Here is a 16,896-nt window from a genome sequence, read left to right on the forward strand (position 1 = left end):
TGAAATCACTATTGATTCATCGGGCAGAAATTCTGAACGGAATTTCTTTTTGTTCAAACAAACATGAAAGAAAGAAAAAAGAAAAAAGTTTAATTTCCACCTTTGAACTGTGAAAAATCAGTTCTTTTTCAGCCTCAGTTGGATGGAAAGTATTCTGAAGTCGAAGTCTTTCAGCTTGGCAATCGCGCGGCCTCAGACGACTGTGTGTAAGTGCCCTCCTGGACTTTCATCGCCAGCGATGGAAGTTTTTAAGAGAGCGAAGGAAATAGGAATTGCATCATCTGGGAGCTTTCAGCCGGAGGTATCCTGTCCGAGGGAGCAAGGCAAGGAGACCAGCATGAGGTCAGATTGCTTCAACTACAGGATCGATGCACGGCACGGGGCGCTGTTATGAAGGCAACGGTCCCCGAAAGGGAGGGGTTTGCTTGGCTTGGGGCTCACCGGCCTGTTGAGCTGATTCAAATCAGCACAAAATGATTAACTTGAGGGTTTTAAGGTTTCTGCCAGGTTAGTGAGTTGAATCAGCATCGTGCAGGATATTTAGCTTCACCCTGGCTCATTTGCTGAAGAACGTCTTTTGTCCCTTTTCATTAAATACAAGGCCATATTTTGACCAGGAAGAATACTTTTTGAAAGAATCTATTTATTTTTTTCCTGTCGCTGACTGTATAAGAATTGGCCTGAACAATGGAAACAGGCTTATTTTCAAAGTTTCAAAAGACACAACTGGAATAATTCCAGTGATTTGGTAACGTTTGCACAGAAGAAAGCTGCTATCAAACTTCTATGAAAAAATCATCTTGATCTGTTGAATAAGTGTTGCAGATTAGGTGGCAAAATATATTTTCAAGGAAAAAAAATAAGCAATTTTTTTTTTCAATGAAGTTGTAAATGCAACTGGAATTCACCTCAAATGTGGGAACCATGCTACCAGGATTATTTCTGCTATTTAGCCAGTTATGTTTAGTGAGAAAGGTATTAGCAGTCCTGGGAGCAATAAAATTAGTCTCAGACTCTTCCACGCACCATCCCTCCCTGCTTCTCCTTGTCTAAAGTGTGATTCCTTCTGTTCTTCATTCTTGGCTGCATTTTTGATGACTGAACCATTTAACAATAAAGCAGTTGTAAAGAAGTCTCCTTTAGAGATTAGGCTTTAATTTTGGATTTGTTTTCAGGAATTGGTAATCAGTGAGAATAATAATAATAAAAAAACCAAGACAACATGAAAATTTGAAATACACTTTCCAGTGTTCTGAATTCTAAAAACCTCCCTAGTTGATATTCAAAATATTTTAATTTATTATCTATTAAATGAATTTTGAACACATCCTTTTCTGGAGTACATTTTTCACATGCAACCAAGGCCGGTAATCTGAGTAATACTTTCCAGAGAGAGGAGAATATAAAATTTAATAATCAAATAACTTGTGCTACTTGCTCTGATGTGTGTCAGACTACTGTATTCTGATCACCAACTATTTGATTTTCTTCCTGCTTTAATCTGTTTATCAGATGCAAGTAATTTCTAAAGTTTAGATCGGCAAGAGCTTATAACTTAAGTATGGAAAACTGCAAAACGAGATAGTCCTGCAGTGTCTTTAGAATTTAAAATTATTTCTATAACTATTGAAAATATCTAGACTCTTGAGTGATTTTGATTTGTGATGGCACTTGCAACTTCATCTGAAGTTAACCTTACTTTCAGACACGCAACGCTTCTCAACAGCAATATGTAACCATCCTGCTGTTGATACTTCTTTATAAAACAAAACTCAAAAAACTACTGCTATATCCATACAACAAATAAATGTATTAAACGTCTTCATAATACTGCAAGAAAAGCTACTGCTGTGATCTGGGATGTGGAGAATCTGTATGATGATAGGTAGCTAACACAGCAAAAGCTGTTGGAGCCTTACGAGCATCTTCTGTAGGTGCCCGGGATAACTAGTAGCATGGCAGGATGCTGTTGAAGGAGTTTATAGAAATGACACAAAGAGACAGAGGTGTAAATTACCTGTGAATATGTTAGTCTGGGAAATTAAAATAAAATTTCCAAGCCAGAGGTAATAATTGTGCTATAGCAATAATGGAGGCCAAAAAAAGCGCAGGGGAAGGTGACTGGAAAAGAGATCCCTGTCTGAAGAAGAGGTTGCCCACTATTGACTGTGTCCAGAGGCAGGTAACGAGCCTTGATGCACCAAGAGTCCTCCCAGTCATGCACACAAAATAATTGAGTGTAAGGATTGGTTGAATGCAAGGATCATACATAGTACTTATGTTATTTAGGTCTGTCCAAAGGATACATTGAGTTTTCATGGCAGGACAAACTTCTCATTTCCTTTCTTTGTTTGTCCTTGTTTCCACCATTTTCCTATTTCCTCATTTTTTTTTTCTGCACTACTACTGCCATAATTTTCCTGACCAATCCAATCTCCTTTTTCTGCGTTTGCCTTGGTGAAAGCTAAGGAAGTGCTAATTTTGTGCAATGCAGCCTGAAGTAGGAACACTGAATTAGCTCTAAATGTGCTGGTTTAGGTATCAGAAATGCTGTAGCCAGGCTGGCATGGAAATCCGCATGGATGAATTTACCTGCAGACAAGTGCATAGAATAGACTCAGCTGATGCCTATTCCTGATAGTCAATCACAATTTTTATTGCTCTTATGTTTCTCAATATGCTGCTGCTGTGACACCTGTACTCTCAGTACTGCTTGTCCTTTCCTGTTTTCATTAAATAGCAAAAATTCATTAATAATAATATATTATTTATAAACCTTTTGTTATCCCAAACAACTATCTAATTCTTTGTGTCAGTGGTCCGTAGATCAGCTGTATGTTTTGTGTCTTGTATCAGAAAATAAGTCAGCAGTATGAAATGCAGGTATCTGTTCGTTTGTCTGCTCCTGCGGTTTCGAAACATTCACGATATGTGTATGGTTAGATAAGGAGCTGTGTTATATCAACACCTGCACGGTATACGAATTCCAGCTGCTCCTGGCAACAAAGCGTGATAAGTGTTAATGCTTTACCAAATGTAATTAAGATCAAAGATTATTATAGACTGTTAAAATTCTTTTTATATATATATATATTTCTAAGTAAGGAAAGATAAGCCAACAAAAAGGGTTAGCATTCGTGTAGGTTTATGCTTTGGGCATCGCTCCAGGAAAGTTTGCCAAGCTTTTTGCAGGGTAAAAATAACTGCGTTAGATTTCAAATATAGTTTACCATAAAGATCATGTGTGGATTATGAGCAGGTAGTTTAGTTTTCAAATATGCTATTGTGTTTTCTCTTGCTTTTATATAAACCTGCAATGCTCTTACTTGTTTGCATTCTTTGCTGTCTTCTGTCTTTTTTTTCTTATCCAAAGCCTATACCGTAGACACTTTCTATCCCGGTGATCCTCAGCAGTCTACTTTTCTCCTTTTTCATGCTGTTTCACACTGGAGTACCTTTCCTAAGTTCTCTACTGCATATCTCGAGTGCAGAACTTGAAAACTGTCTAACATGAGCATGCCTGTTCTCTTAATCCCAGTCCAACAACTTTATTAGGGTGTTGTGGTAAGGCAGCTTCATCTTAGCTGTCTTAGTTTCCCACATTTTCTTTCAACCATGTTAAAAAATATGCTCTATGCCTTCATCATTTTCATAAAATCTGCCCATTCCCTTTATCTCATGCTCATCGGGAAACCCACAGCGAGCCGCAGGCAGCAGTAACTCTCTCGGTAGTATTCCCTCGCCTGCAAATAAGGTCTGTTTGGAGCCAGGTGGTCCTTGCTTCTCTTATTGCTGCTGTCAATCGTTCACAAACAGAAGCTAAATGTGTAGAAAGAAGAAACAGCATCAGTTAGCGGGGATGCAAAGTGGTGCAAAACTTCCCCCCTAAAACATGTAGTGAATTGACCATGTTACTGTTTATCTCATTCACCCACTCATGGTGCTGCCTGTGAGTTGATGTTACCTTGGGTGGTCCTTCAATACCAAGTAACTTGCTGCACCTTCCATTCTCAGAGCTCATTGGAAACCTTGGATACATTTCATCAGAAAATATGTCTTACTAGAAAATAACAGCTCTTTGAAATGGAAGCTTATCTCAAAACCAAAATCAATTCCAACTAAGCTTTTCACCGAGGATTTTTTTCATGTGATCATAGAGGGTGATAGAGCTGATCCTAATTATGATACTGAATTCCAGCTAGGAAGCATGAGAATGTGGTGCACCGAGCCTGGGGCACAGATATGATATACCCCCACACTTGTTTGGCTAAACAGTGTTTTAAGCCTCTTTAAGCCACAGAATGTAAGTAATATCCAGAATGATGGATCTAAATCTGCCTGCTGCAGAATGCTACAGTAGTTTTCTTAGAGAGCTTCTTTTTTCTTTACGCCTGTTAGAAAATCTGTGCACACTTTTCAAGAGTTGCTCTTTCTGTAGCTGATGTATTTCATTCAAGTTTATTAATCATAGTTCTTTTTATTCCATTCATGAATTCTTATGCAGAAACCCATTAAATGATTAATTTCAAGATTTTAATTGCTAGGAGTCGTAGCAAAAGATTTCTCTCTGTCAATTACATCTTTTTTGGTCCTTTTTAACAAAAATTATTTTAATAAATGTTGCATGCACAGTTCATCAAAAACATGGCAACTTTTCCTAGTAATTGCCACTATAGTTATTTGAATAATTTTGTCATATTTATGTTCTACTCAGTCTGAATTTACTACTTGTCTCAGTTCTGTAGATGTCTGACTGATAAAGCTTCTTATATTAAATAAGAAAGCTCTTTTTCTTTTAGAGTCATAAGTTAGGAAAAAATTTCTCTTGTAAGGCTGTAGTAGACCAAAGGAAATAGTAGGCCTCCTGAAGGATTGAGTCATGTGCTCCCATATCTTGCTGCCTGCCAGAGGTCCTTGCTGGTCCTTCCTGATGGTTGGACGATGGTCTGAACTACCCGAATGAGCATCCCAGGTTCCCTCCTGACTACAGCTGGAGAGCAAGCTAGCTCCTGTACAGAGTCCAAATTATAACTCGTTTGAGTTTGCATGTTTAAATGTTTAAATTTGTTTCTGTGTTTATTGACATAAGAGGTCCGGTGTGTTTTCAAGTTCCTTAACATAATTTATACTTCTAAAATGTTCACGTCCAACTCTCCTGTTCAGCAGTGAAAGATTTTCAATGATCAGTTTAGCTGATCCCTGAAAGATGATAAACTGCAGAGTAGCTGATTGCTGCAAAGAGGGATGAGAAATGGTGAGGTAATCTCATATGCAAAACGTTTCTTTTTAATTAATTAAATTTCAATGTCTTATTGTACTTAAGTCTATCAGTGATGTTTCGAAGGCACTATTATCCAAAGATTAATTAGAAAAGTTCTAAAATGTCTTGTTTTTGAAATAACTGTTTTAGATTGTCTTAGTTCCATGCCTAAGTATCTTAAAGTTGTATGTTCTGTATATACTGTCCCTCAGGAAAGTATATTTTGCGTAATTAAAATCTAGACATTAGAATGGTCTGTGAAGTGAATGAAATGGTATAACCTCAGATCTAAGTGTGCCTATTGGATCTAAAATGCATACTAGCTTTACAGATATCCAGTGTGCTATAAAATACCTAGTGATTCACCTCTCATCATTATAGCTGAATGTCAAATGTAAAGTGAGTGAAATTTAAGTGAACTAAATTGTCTATATAATCAGTTCCAGAGGGACACAGCTCCAGTGGCTGAAATTTAATGTGAAAAGATCAAGCTTAGATCGTATATGGCCTTTTCTGGCCTTGAAATCTATTACTACAATGAGAAAAGTGGCCATTCTTCTAGAGAAAGAGAACAAAATCTCAACTGCAAATGAAAAGGGGAATAAATCTAGGGGACATACTAATATGAGATTTAAAGGAAGGGGATTGGGGGAGGGGAGATGAAGACTTAATAGCTATTCATGGCAGCCTTTGAGAATTCTGACTATTATTTTTAGTGCACATTTTTATATAATAAATATATGGCATTCTTCATTATGAAAATACTCTCAGAATACCTTCATTTTTTTAATGAAATGATTATACAATCTCCAAACAGAGAGTGTTCTGAACTGCAATGATTTTTGTTATCGACAATGACAGCCATTTTAAAGAACTGAAAATACAATATGACATTTTAAGATAGCAAATGAATTCATATGTGATTTATAAGACAGCAGAAATAAAGACAGGAGGAAGCAACCATTAGAAATGGGAATTAGACCATTATTGCTGAATTACTCAGAAAGTTGACTTTTGGGAAGTATATTATCATGGTCGGTAGCTGTTCCTACCCTATTTTTTGAGTTGTGCATTTCCGGACGAGTCCGAAGGAGATAAAACTGCAAATATTTGCATTCCAAGGGTTTTGTTTTGTTTGTTTTAATAATGTGACCACGTCCTATGAAGGAAGGCTAAAGAACTGCTTACATTATTTAAACATAGCCTGTTAGCAACTGTGAGTTGTTCGCTTCTGTCATATTATCATTTAATGCAAACCGTGTTCTATATGGAACCTGCAGCTCCCTTTGGGAATATAGACTTATCCTTTAGAATACCTTCATAACAATAGTCTTGCTCTAATTAAGAAGATAGAGCTCTAAAATACTTTAATTAGGTCGTGGATCAGTTACCACGTCTTTTTATCTTGGACATGTAGGACAAAAGATAAAACCTGAAAGAGATGGATGAATTAGATCACAACTTTATTAATGTCTCTCATCTGAGAACTGCTCAGGACAGCATGTTCAATCAAGATGTCCTTGCTTCCTTAATTCTTTCAGGTGCTTGGAGTATTGTCAGCACCCTTTACTGATCATAGCTCCCTCTAGACTGAGAGTCTGTGCTCACCACCTTCTCTTTCTTAAGGAGATGCTTCAAGGCTTTGAAAAAATGGTATTTCCTCAGAATATTAGCCATTCTCTTAATAGATAGATGCCTACCATTAAGTCTACTTATTATTCCAGAAGTTTCAGTAGGCCAAACCAACGGGCTTATGGGGTGAGAACATTCACTGGACCCCAGCACAAGAAGGTGCCAGGAACCAGTGCTGATACCTCTCAACCATCCCCTTTCCTCTTTTTCCTTTATACTCTCCCTAACAGCTTGCAGTAGACTGAAATAGCAATTGCTTTTGGAGGACATGAATCAGAAGGTATCTTCCTCACTTATGACAGGTTTAATCAATGTTTTCCGTAAAGAGTGATATAAAAGTGCACAGCTTTTTTGTGTGTATCCTCATGGCAGTAGTTGCTTGCTTTTATCGGGGTGAAGTACGGAAATTTAACTCAGGGGATTTGATCTAGGCCTAGGAAAAACAAAATCTTCTTTGTCATCCCTTGTAGGCTTATGGCTTTCTCTTCTGTCTACTTGGAAATTGTCTAGTGTAATAGAGTACTGCAAAAGTAGTATTCTAGTTTTTATTATTATTATTAAAAATCCTATGTGAATTTATCCTGTTTGTCTATCTTGAAGAAAGATTTTACTGGTGTATTTAGAAGTTGTTCTTATTAATGGGAAACCTACTTCAGGTTGTGTTTTTTACCTACATTTTAAAAATCTGCATGTAAAATTTCGTCATAAAAATTTCATCAATTTTCTAACCTGTTCAATGTACTGTTTATACCCTTTTTCAGATCATCAAATTATTTTTTAAATAAATGTGCATATTTTACATTGAATAGAAATTCAGTAGGTACTTATTCCAAATGTGATATGCTTCTCTGCTGTCTCTTAAAATGAATGTTAGCAATCTGTTTTCTAGCGATAATATCCACCCCGTTTGAAATGTGGATATCATTTGTTACTTGTTTTAATTTCTCCGCCTTTAATTTCTGCTCTGCCTTTACTTTATTATTTTATAAAATATATCTCTATCTACAGGGCTGTTTTTGCAAATCATGTGAAATTAAATTCATAGTCTGTTGCTGGAATACTATGGATATTACAATGATTTTTCAGTGGATTTTCAGCCTCCAAAGACAGTAGTCTTTGGCATTTGTCTGACCTGTGATGAGACAATTCAGCTTGCTGAGCAAATAGAAAATGGGTAATTTTTTGTCAGATTAGCTTTCTGCCAGCTCACAGAAAACTGGCTTACCGTAATGTGAAATGATCACCAGACCTGGCATACTAAATGTGCGTATCTGTGTGTCAGGGGAGGGAAAGGAAGCACAGTTATGGTAGCTCTTAGTCATATGTCTTTAGAAAATTGGTATAGGGAGTAGATTATCTTGATTTCCAGTGTTAAGAAAGTACACAGTTCTGCTGACCTTGTTCCAGCAATGTCACCGTACCACCGGTAGTGCAAGCTCCTGGTGTTGAATATCTGGGGGAAGGAGAGAGGAGATAACAAATGAAGACTAAACAGCGTCTCTAGACAACCAATTCTTGTGTTTGAACACCCTTACAGTACAAAAGTTTTCTTGTGTTCAAGTAGAATTTTCTGTATTTGAATTTGTGCACAGTGGCTTTTGTCATTTTACTAGGTATCATGGAGAAGATTCTGGTGCTCTCTTCTTCACTACCTCCCATCAGATATTTATAGACACTGATAAGATTCTCCCTGAGCTTTCTCTTCTCCCAGCTGAAGAGTTTCAACTCTGTCAGCCTCTTCTTGTATGAGAGATGCTCCAGTCTCCTAGTTATCCGTGTGGCCGTTCACTTGACTTGCTGCAGTATGTCCATGTCCGTCTCCCTTGTACTAGGTAGCCCAGAATGGGAGCTAGCACTCCAGATGTGACCTCGCCAGTGCTGAGCAGAGAGGAAGGATCACCTCCCTTGACTGACTGGCAATGTTCTTAGTGCAACTGAGAATGCTATTGGCGTTCTTTGCCGTTGCTGGCTCACGGTTGACTTGTCCTTCAGGAACTGTGGGTCCTTCTCTGCAAAGCTGCTGTCCAGCTGGTTTGCCCCCAGCTTGTAATGGTGCACGGGGTTATTCCTCTGTGGGTGCAGGACTTTGCACTTCCCCTTGTTGAACTCGGTGTGGTTCCTGCCTGTCCATCCGTCCAGCCTGTTAAGGTCTCTCTGAATGGCAGCACAACCACGTGATGTACCAACCACTCTTCCACTCTTCCCAGGTTTGTTTTGTCTGCAAACTAGCTTGAGGATTCACTCTAATAGCGGAGAATGATGTCTCCTAGAAAACTACAATTCTTATCACATGTATTCCAAAATACAATATTTTCATAGCGCTACTGAAATGATTATGGTAATGGATATTTTGTGCAATAAGAGGTGAATGAAATAGTGCGTTTAATCTGTCATTGCTCATCACAAAAATGCAGGAGGTAAGAAGAGGATAATAGGAAACACTGGAAGAAGATGACTTATTTAAATCAAAGGACAAAGGAGACGTAGGAAGAAATGGATATAAATTAGCTACAAACACAGTTAGTATGGAATTAAAGTGTCTCTAATGAAAAAAAGTGTGACATTCTGAAGTTCATTTTGGAATAAGTTTCCTACTTCCAGTAGGACTAATTGGGGTTAAATATCTTTGCTGTTTCTAAGATGGAAGCTTGATAAGTTTATGAGAGTAGTTATTATCATATTAAGATTATTATTAATTATATTATGACATGACTGTCTGCAGTAACAAGGAAGCAGACCTGATGACTCAAGATGTCTGTGTTTTTTACATTGACCTAATTTTCGCTGAAAGTAATTTAATACAGCTTTGCAGAACAATTTGAATAGAATTTGGAAAGAAATGGAAAACTGAAAGTAGGGTTTTCTTTCAGTTAAAAAGATTTATTTGAAAAATAATTTGACTAGCTGCAACTTCAACATTGCCTTTGACCTGAAAGTGTTTTGATACCACTATTGTACAAAGATTAAAAAAAAAAAAAAGTTAGTTGATACTGAGAGAGAAGATCTTTCCTCCTCAATAAAATTTGACTTTCTAGATTATTAGATTTTAAATTATAAACTAATTGTACTTCATGTGGTTTAATCAACCATCTGTGAACTTTTATATTACGACTCTTTGTTTTGTTTTACTTAACTGTTTATCTATATTTACTATTTTCTGCTTACTTATTTGGAATAGGATTCATTTCACTTCACCTGAGCATTTTAGCATTAAATATCCAGTGTACCGGATTGAGCCTCTGGGTCAATGGGGAAAGAGAGAGGCATCAAGAGAAGGGATTTATCTCATCCTAAAATATCTGCTGCAGGTGTGCAGGATGAAATACCCTCTGCAGTTGCATACCTCCATTGAATATGAGAAGTGTTTAAAAGCCTACAAGACATCTACATTTGCTCAGCTGAGTAACTGCACTCTCTTGACTGTACAGCCAGTGCAGATCGAAGGAGCAGTGTGAGCTGTGACATACAGCTCACATGCTGAGACCTACATTTGGGTGGTCTTAATACATGAGTTGACTCCTGCCCTGTCTTAACTTTAAGATGGAAAGGCTAGCTAATAGAAATACAGGACTTAATTACTGCGTATATGAAGCAGTCCGCCTGAACCTGAGGGGGAATTTCTTCCCTGTGAGAGTGACGGAGCACTGGAACAGGTTGCCCAGAGAGGTTGTGGAGTCTCCTTCTCTGGAGATCTTCTAGGCCCTCCTGGATGCAACCCTGTCTAACGTGCTCTAGGTGACCCTGCTGAGTGGGGAGGTTGGACTAGATGATCTCCAGAGGTCCCTTCCAACCTTACTGATTCTATGATTCTGTGATTTGGAAACCTACCTGAGTTATATGTTTCTTCCTCAGACTCTAGAACTTTAGACTTGAAGAGAAACTAACTTTTTTAAGAACTAAACTTTTTTTAGAAAATGACCACTTGACAAATCATATAGAATTACAGTCTGGTCCGAGGTACCTAATACTCAAACAGAAACTGTTATAATGTTGTCAGGAAAGCTGACTTAATACTCATTAATACTTTCTGTAAATTTTCGTTATTACCTTTTTGGATCTGAAAAAAACCCACAATCCTGTCAATGTAAAACCTGACAAATTTCCTACAATAAAGTGATGTTTATCCTATGTGAAGTTTATCGAAAAGTATTTTTTGCTGCTGATTTATTCTTTGCATATTCTCCTAATAGAGATAACTCCATTTTGTTGTACTTGAGCTCTAAATCTCTTCTTTATATTTTTTTGCCAGATCCAGAATTTTTGCTGTTTGTTAGTGGAATTTCATCCAATCCTTGTATATGTTTATTTTATGGATGAGGTAGTGATATAGAGAAGAGGATGGCATTTCCAGCATCTGACTCACCCATGTCCAGGATAAAACTATCTCACCTATCCTTAATCAGCTTCAAAGCTCTTTTCTCATTACAGAAAAGTAAAGAATTTTCATATGTATTTTGATGGAAGCCCTTGCTTAGTCTGACAAAAGATTTTGAACCCCGGAAACAGTATTTGCACAACAACACTTCTGTTATTTAGTTTGCAGAAGAGCTTATTAATTGAAGGAAAGTGTATGACTTCATTGGTAGTTAGTGTGAAGAACTTGGATTTTTGGTCAGCTAGGGTTTACATGGAGATACGTGTTGAGTTGGAGGTCTCAGAATTATTTCTTACATGGCTTTGGACAAATGATTCACCTCTGTTTTTTAAAAGTGGCCACTTCCAAGCTTTTATGGCTATTGTTTTGACCCTCTCCATATTCTCTCTCTCCCCACCGTGCTTCATTTTTCAATGTATTTGCAAGTTATATCTCCTGGCATAATCAAGGGCTAAGATAATTTCCCTACTTGCTTTCCTGATGCCACTGGCTTGTTACCAGCAGCATTTCTTTCTTTCATAGTTCAGTGTTCGTATTTGTCTGAAGCTGCAGACTGATAATTTGGCCCGGATCCATAAAATCTCTTTAATACCGCAGTGGAAACTGAGCATTTCTTAGGCATCTGAGTCCAAAATCCCAAACTTTCTTTGGCTGCTTCATCTTAAAGATAGCTAAAGCTGAAGTGCTTTCACAAACTGAAAGTTTTGTTACTGGACTTCTCGGAAGCACTTCCATCTCCTCTGTAGCCAACGTGGAGCTTAGCTGCTGGAAAGCTCTGCTGAGCTTCATAGCTTTGCGTGTATTCCCCAGGGCTCAGTCCCATGCTCTGGAACACGTGCTGCATGGGGCTCTGTATGAGAAGCTGTCCTAGCTTTTTAGCTTGCTGTTTCTTTAGTAGATGACTGAAGATGACTGGTGACAGCTTCCCAGTTGTTACGCTGACTAGGTGAATCCCGTCTTCCACCCTCTGGCGTAAATTCCCATGTCAGGAGATTCAGTTCTACCTCTTCACCTATGTGCTAGACTTTGTGCTATTCTATGGTCTTTCTCAGTTTTTCACTTCGTATGGACAATTTTGAGTTAGTGACTTATAAATAAAATGCTTATCAGTGCTTTCATACCCAATTATTAGCGCGCTCAGAGCCAAGAGCTGTTGATGGATTTTTCTAATGAGTGTTTAATTTAAAACGAACGTCAGAAAATTACCTGTGACCTCAGAGTTCACTGCTGCTAGTTTACATGATTTTTGGCACACAGGTAGAATGCATGGGGAATTAAATACAACAAACTGCAGAAACCATGTACCTTCTCTGCAGAGACCATGTACCTCGAACTTGGATACTGCAATGCCGAGCAATATAATGTTTGATTATGTTCTAAAATCTGTTTTGTCATCTCTTTATTATCGAGTAAGTGTTGCTTCTTCCTTGTCTTAAAACACAAACAAACAAATATGCCCTTTTACAGTTTTGGCAACCTTAGGAAATACAGGAAAGCTCTACAACCATAGAAATCAACCACTGGGATTTTTCTACTGAAATTGTGTATTACCAACTTAGCCAAGATACACTGCAAATTATAGTAAACAAATTTACACAGCAAAATGCAACATGTTTTGGAGATCAGGCTCGTCAAAAAAGTTAGTAAAACTGCCAAGCACCAGGGCAACACTGTAAAAAAAAAAAATCAAAAAATCTGTTAACCTTTTAGAGTTAGTGAATGTTGCTCGGAGCTTGACTTTGGGGCTTTTGCTATGGGTGAAGTTTTTTAGCTTTGGGGTTTTTTACTTCTGTCCCCCCTGTGCATCTTCATAACCCATTGCAGCTTGGGTACTGCTTGAGAATTTCAATACTAGGAGGGGGAGGGAGTTTTAATGTAAAATCTCGGTTACTTAACTATATGCTTAGGGTCTCTTGATAGCCTTTTGAGTGTAAAGTGTATCAGATATATGAGAAGTTGATGAAAGCTTTAATCTAGAGATTAAATTTCTTCTCAATAATGAGTACACCAAAAAAGGGGTTGCTTTTTCCCCACTACAAAAAATGCCTTCTGATCTTTGGAAGGAGGTTAATATAGGAAAATTTAACGAAACAAAATAAACATTCTCAGTTCAGCCATCCTGTAAATATGCAATAGCTCAATTTAGTTTTGGAAATGATAAAGTAATATTTGGTGGCAAACAGGAGTTACTTTAGGAAAAGATTCATACAAGTGTCTAAGGAAACGTTGCGGCCTACTATCTTTGCCAGTGCTCTACAAAGCAGGAAGTAATTTTATCCAATGTCCTTTCCAAATCCTCTTTGATCTTCTAGTTTACAAACCTCAGTTCAAGAATTTGATATCCTTCCTGTCTCTTTCCAAACTTTGTAAAACTAAAATTAAAAATAAAGAAGTGTTGATCTTCATACAATGAATTCAATGAATTTGGGAAAAGTTTTATATACTCAATTTTTGTTATTTTTACCAGGAGGTAATTCAGTGAATGTTATTAAGTTCCTGTTTATTTAATTTTATTTACTTAATGTGGATTTTCCTTTTGAAAATTAGGACTTTATTGATCAAAGCTGAAGTTATTCTCAAAGAACTCAGATGAGTGTTTCCCAAATACAAGCTATAAGCCTCAACATGTAATATAGAGTTTATTTCCGTGTTCTAATCTTTAGTCATTGATGTTCCCATCACAATTAGAAATCAGTTAGATTTCACTTCTCATGTGAAAGTAATGTTTGCAGATTATTTATCAACATAAATGTTTAGTTCTCAGATTTAATGACAGATTCAGGTTCCTGTTCCTATATCTGGAACTGTACTATTTTGCGAACAACATGTAAAATATAAATGCCTGACGCAGTATTCGAGATTATTAGTAAATAGCATATTTTTTTAATTGTCTGGAACTGTCTGGAAAATTATGTGCTCATATATATTGTACATTTCTGTATGATTTATGTGCTATATTACTATTTTTATGGTAGTTACAAAAAAAGAAGTATCCCATGGCAGAAATGCCTTTGCTGTCTCCGTGAGCTATATGTGAAAGGAAAAGATAGGTGCTGCTTTCTGCTTTCTTTCAAGAAATGCTACACTGCACTCTTACTTTCTTTGACTTCCAGTTGTGAGCTGTTTATTTTTTGTTTAAAAAATCTTTTCTTTATACATATTAGCGTTTATGTGATCAAAATCTTTGAAACCGGTTTATGATTTAAAAAAACCCCAACGCTTATGCCCAGTTTTGCCCCTTACCCCTGACTGTGAGTGATGGGAGGAAAAGCTGCCGTTTGCTGGTGTCCATCCCGTTGCCCCCGGATCCCTGCAGTCCGTCGCACTGTCCTTGCCTCACTCGTTTCCAATTAGCCATTTCCTTCAGCTTCTCCTTGTGCTCCTGTTTCGCTACTATAATCCGTCCTAATCCTAGTTTTATTCCTTTAAAAATAGTATTTGCTTTGGTAGCTAAAATTATTTGATCCTAGTTTTACTAAAAGAGCTCAAGCACTTTCAAACAGTTCTAGCATTAAGTACTTTCCTCTTATTTTCTAATATTTCCATGTCCCAAAAAACCCCAGAAAAGTTAGTCCTTAAAATCTTAATTTAGCTACGGAGTACTGTATTGAATAAGATCCTTGTTGTTGAAATTAAAGAGGAATAACGTGTGTCCAGACAGCACCATGTTGGGTTTACTATACAGGAGGATATTTTGGTTTTCCAGAGAGGGGCATCTGCAGGGAAATGAGTGTAGTTTGGGATGGTGAGGAGGCAGAGTACTGAAGACTGGACAGTAAAGTCGTTGCAGCAATGGTTAGAAAGGGAATCATAATATGAAAAAAAAAACCATCTGGAAATGGGAGCACTGGCTGTTGTAGCTGACAGAGCAGAAGAGAGACATGGGGAGCCGGAGCGAAGGAGAAGGATGTAGGTGGCTATGAGAAGAACAGATTTTTTTTTAATGGAAGTAAAAAAAAAAAAAAAAAAAAAACCCTAGAGAATGAAAGCTGTTGCTGCACACATTTCTAAAAAGTATTTTCCCAAGCAATTCAGCACCGAGTACCTGAGCCATCAAGCATTTTCCTGAGAGCTGTTAATTCGTTCAGTAAATTGCTTATACTGTCTGGGAAAACTGCAAGCGTAAAACCTTTCTCCAACGGCCCTTTTTGTATTCCAGGCGAAACGATGCGCGTCGCCTCCTCGGAGTTTGCTGACGACCCGTGCTCCTCGGTGAAGCGGGGCACCATGGTGCGGGCGGCGCGGGCCTTGCTCTCCGCCGTCACGCGCTTGCTCATCCTGGCGGATATGGCTGACGTCATGAGGCTGCTGTCACACCTGAAAATTGTACGGAGCTTTAACGTCCTGCGCTGCTTTTGCATGTCCTGTGTGTCGACAGGCGTCGAACACCTAACTGAGCAATTCCACTGTTCATGTTTCTATTCTGTTTCTAATATATTTCACTGTTCTCTTAAGGAAATGCTGGACAAAAATTAGGATTTGACATTTCTGCTTTAATCTTATAAATTTTTTGATTTTGCAAAAATTAATTTTTGGAGGCTTAAAATCAAAATTATCGGCTGTGTTCAGTGACTGAGTAATTAGTGCTGTTAAGCAGCACCCTGAACTAAACAGATGCATTTGCTTAACTCACCTGGCAGTTTATTAGGACCGTTTAGTAGCTCAGTGCTTGTAAAGTACTGCAGTCTTGTGGCAGAATGCAAGTACTGCAGTTGTACTTTATCTGTCTTTGCACAACTGTTGGACGTATCACCAAAGTGACTCTTTTATTTGGAGTGAGTCAATAGTCCAAATGCCTAATCAAGTCATCAAAGAGAAATAATAGAATAAAGAGGAATTATAGATTTCCAGATAGTTTGCTGTAGATTTATATTTACTTTTAGCTGCTACCATTCACATGTTTGTGAAAGCATGTTAAAGTGCTTTGTGGTGGGAGCAGAGGAATGTAATTCTTTATTTTTTTGCTATTTATTGGATGGTTTCACTACTTATTGCATAAACAAGCACACAAAAATCCCTAAACCAAAATGAAGTTCTGCAGAAACTCATGTACAAAATATTTACAGCCCACAGGGTACTCATGTGAGCTTGACAGAGGGGATGGAGAGTTATTTTTCTATTATTTTTAATGACTGTCCAGAAAGCATTTCCATTTTTTGTTGTCATTTGACAGTGTAACCTTACAATGATATTTTGTTCTTGCAAAGAGACAAGAACCTTTCAACTGCCAAATTGCGCTGATGAACTGAGTCGTTTGCAAGCAGGTTTTGTCCTGAAAAAGGCGGATTCTAGCGAGCTCTGCTCCGCTGCGCGGTTCTGGCGCGCTCAGCCTGCTGCCCTCGGCCTCTGCGCAGCGTTACCGCTGCGGCTCTCGAAAACGCTTTTAATTTTTTCTGCCATATAGTACCCCACGCAGTTCAAATTCAAATACTCCTTTGCTAGCGAGACTAACGCTTAATATTACGAGCAGCAGGTTTTCTAAACATTGTGATTAAAATTCCTAGTCAAGTGCTTTCACAGCTAATGAGAAATACTGTTCTCACACCTGAATTTCTCCTGCCTTTTATAGCAGTGTACTACCACTTATTTAGAGCATAAATGCCCTGTACTCTTTTGTCAGTGGGTGTAT

The 16,896-nt window shown here is 37.8% G+C and overlaps 1 protein-coding gene across 2 annotated transcripts in view; it reads left to right on the forward strand.

Moving 5' to 3' along the window:
* The window catches only part of CTNNA2 (catenin alpha 2), a 431,832-nt gene that overhangs the window by 96,763 nt on the left and 318,173 nt on the right, over positions 1-16,896 (forward strand). For both annotated transcript variants that reach the window (XM_062575101.1, XM_062575102.1), the window contains one exon: positions 15,427-15,593. In XM_062575101.1, the coding sequence (XP_062431085.1) occupies positions 15,427-15,593 (167 nt within the window). The remainder of the gene's footprint in view (positions 1-15,426; positions 15,594-16,896) is intronic.

Source organism: Rhea pennata, chromosome 4 (assembly GCF_028389875.1).
Source record: "Rhea pennata isolate bPtePen1 chromosome 4, bPtePen1.pri, whole genome shotgun sequence".
NCBI classification, from domain to species: domain Eukaryota; kingdom Metazoa; phylum Chordata; class Aves; order Rheiformes; family Rheidae; genus Rhea; species Rhea pennata.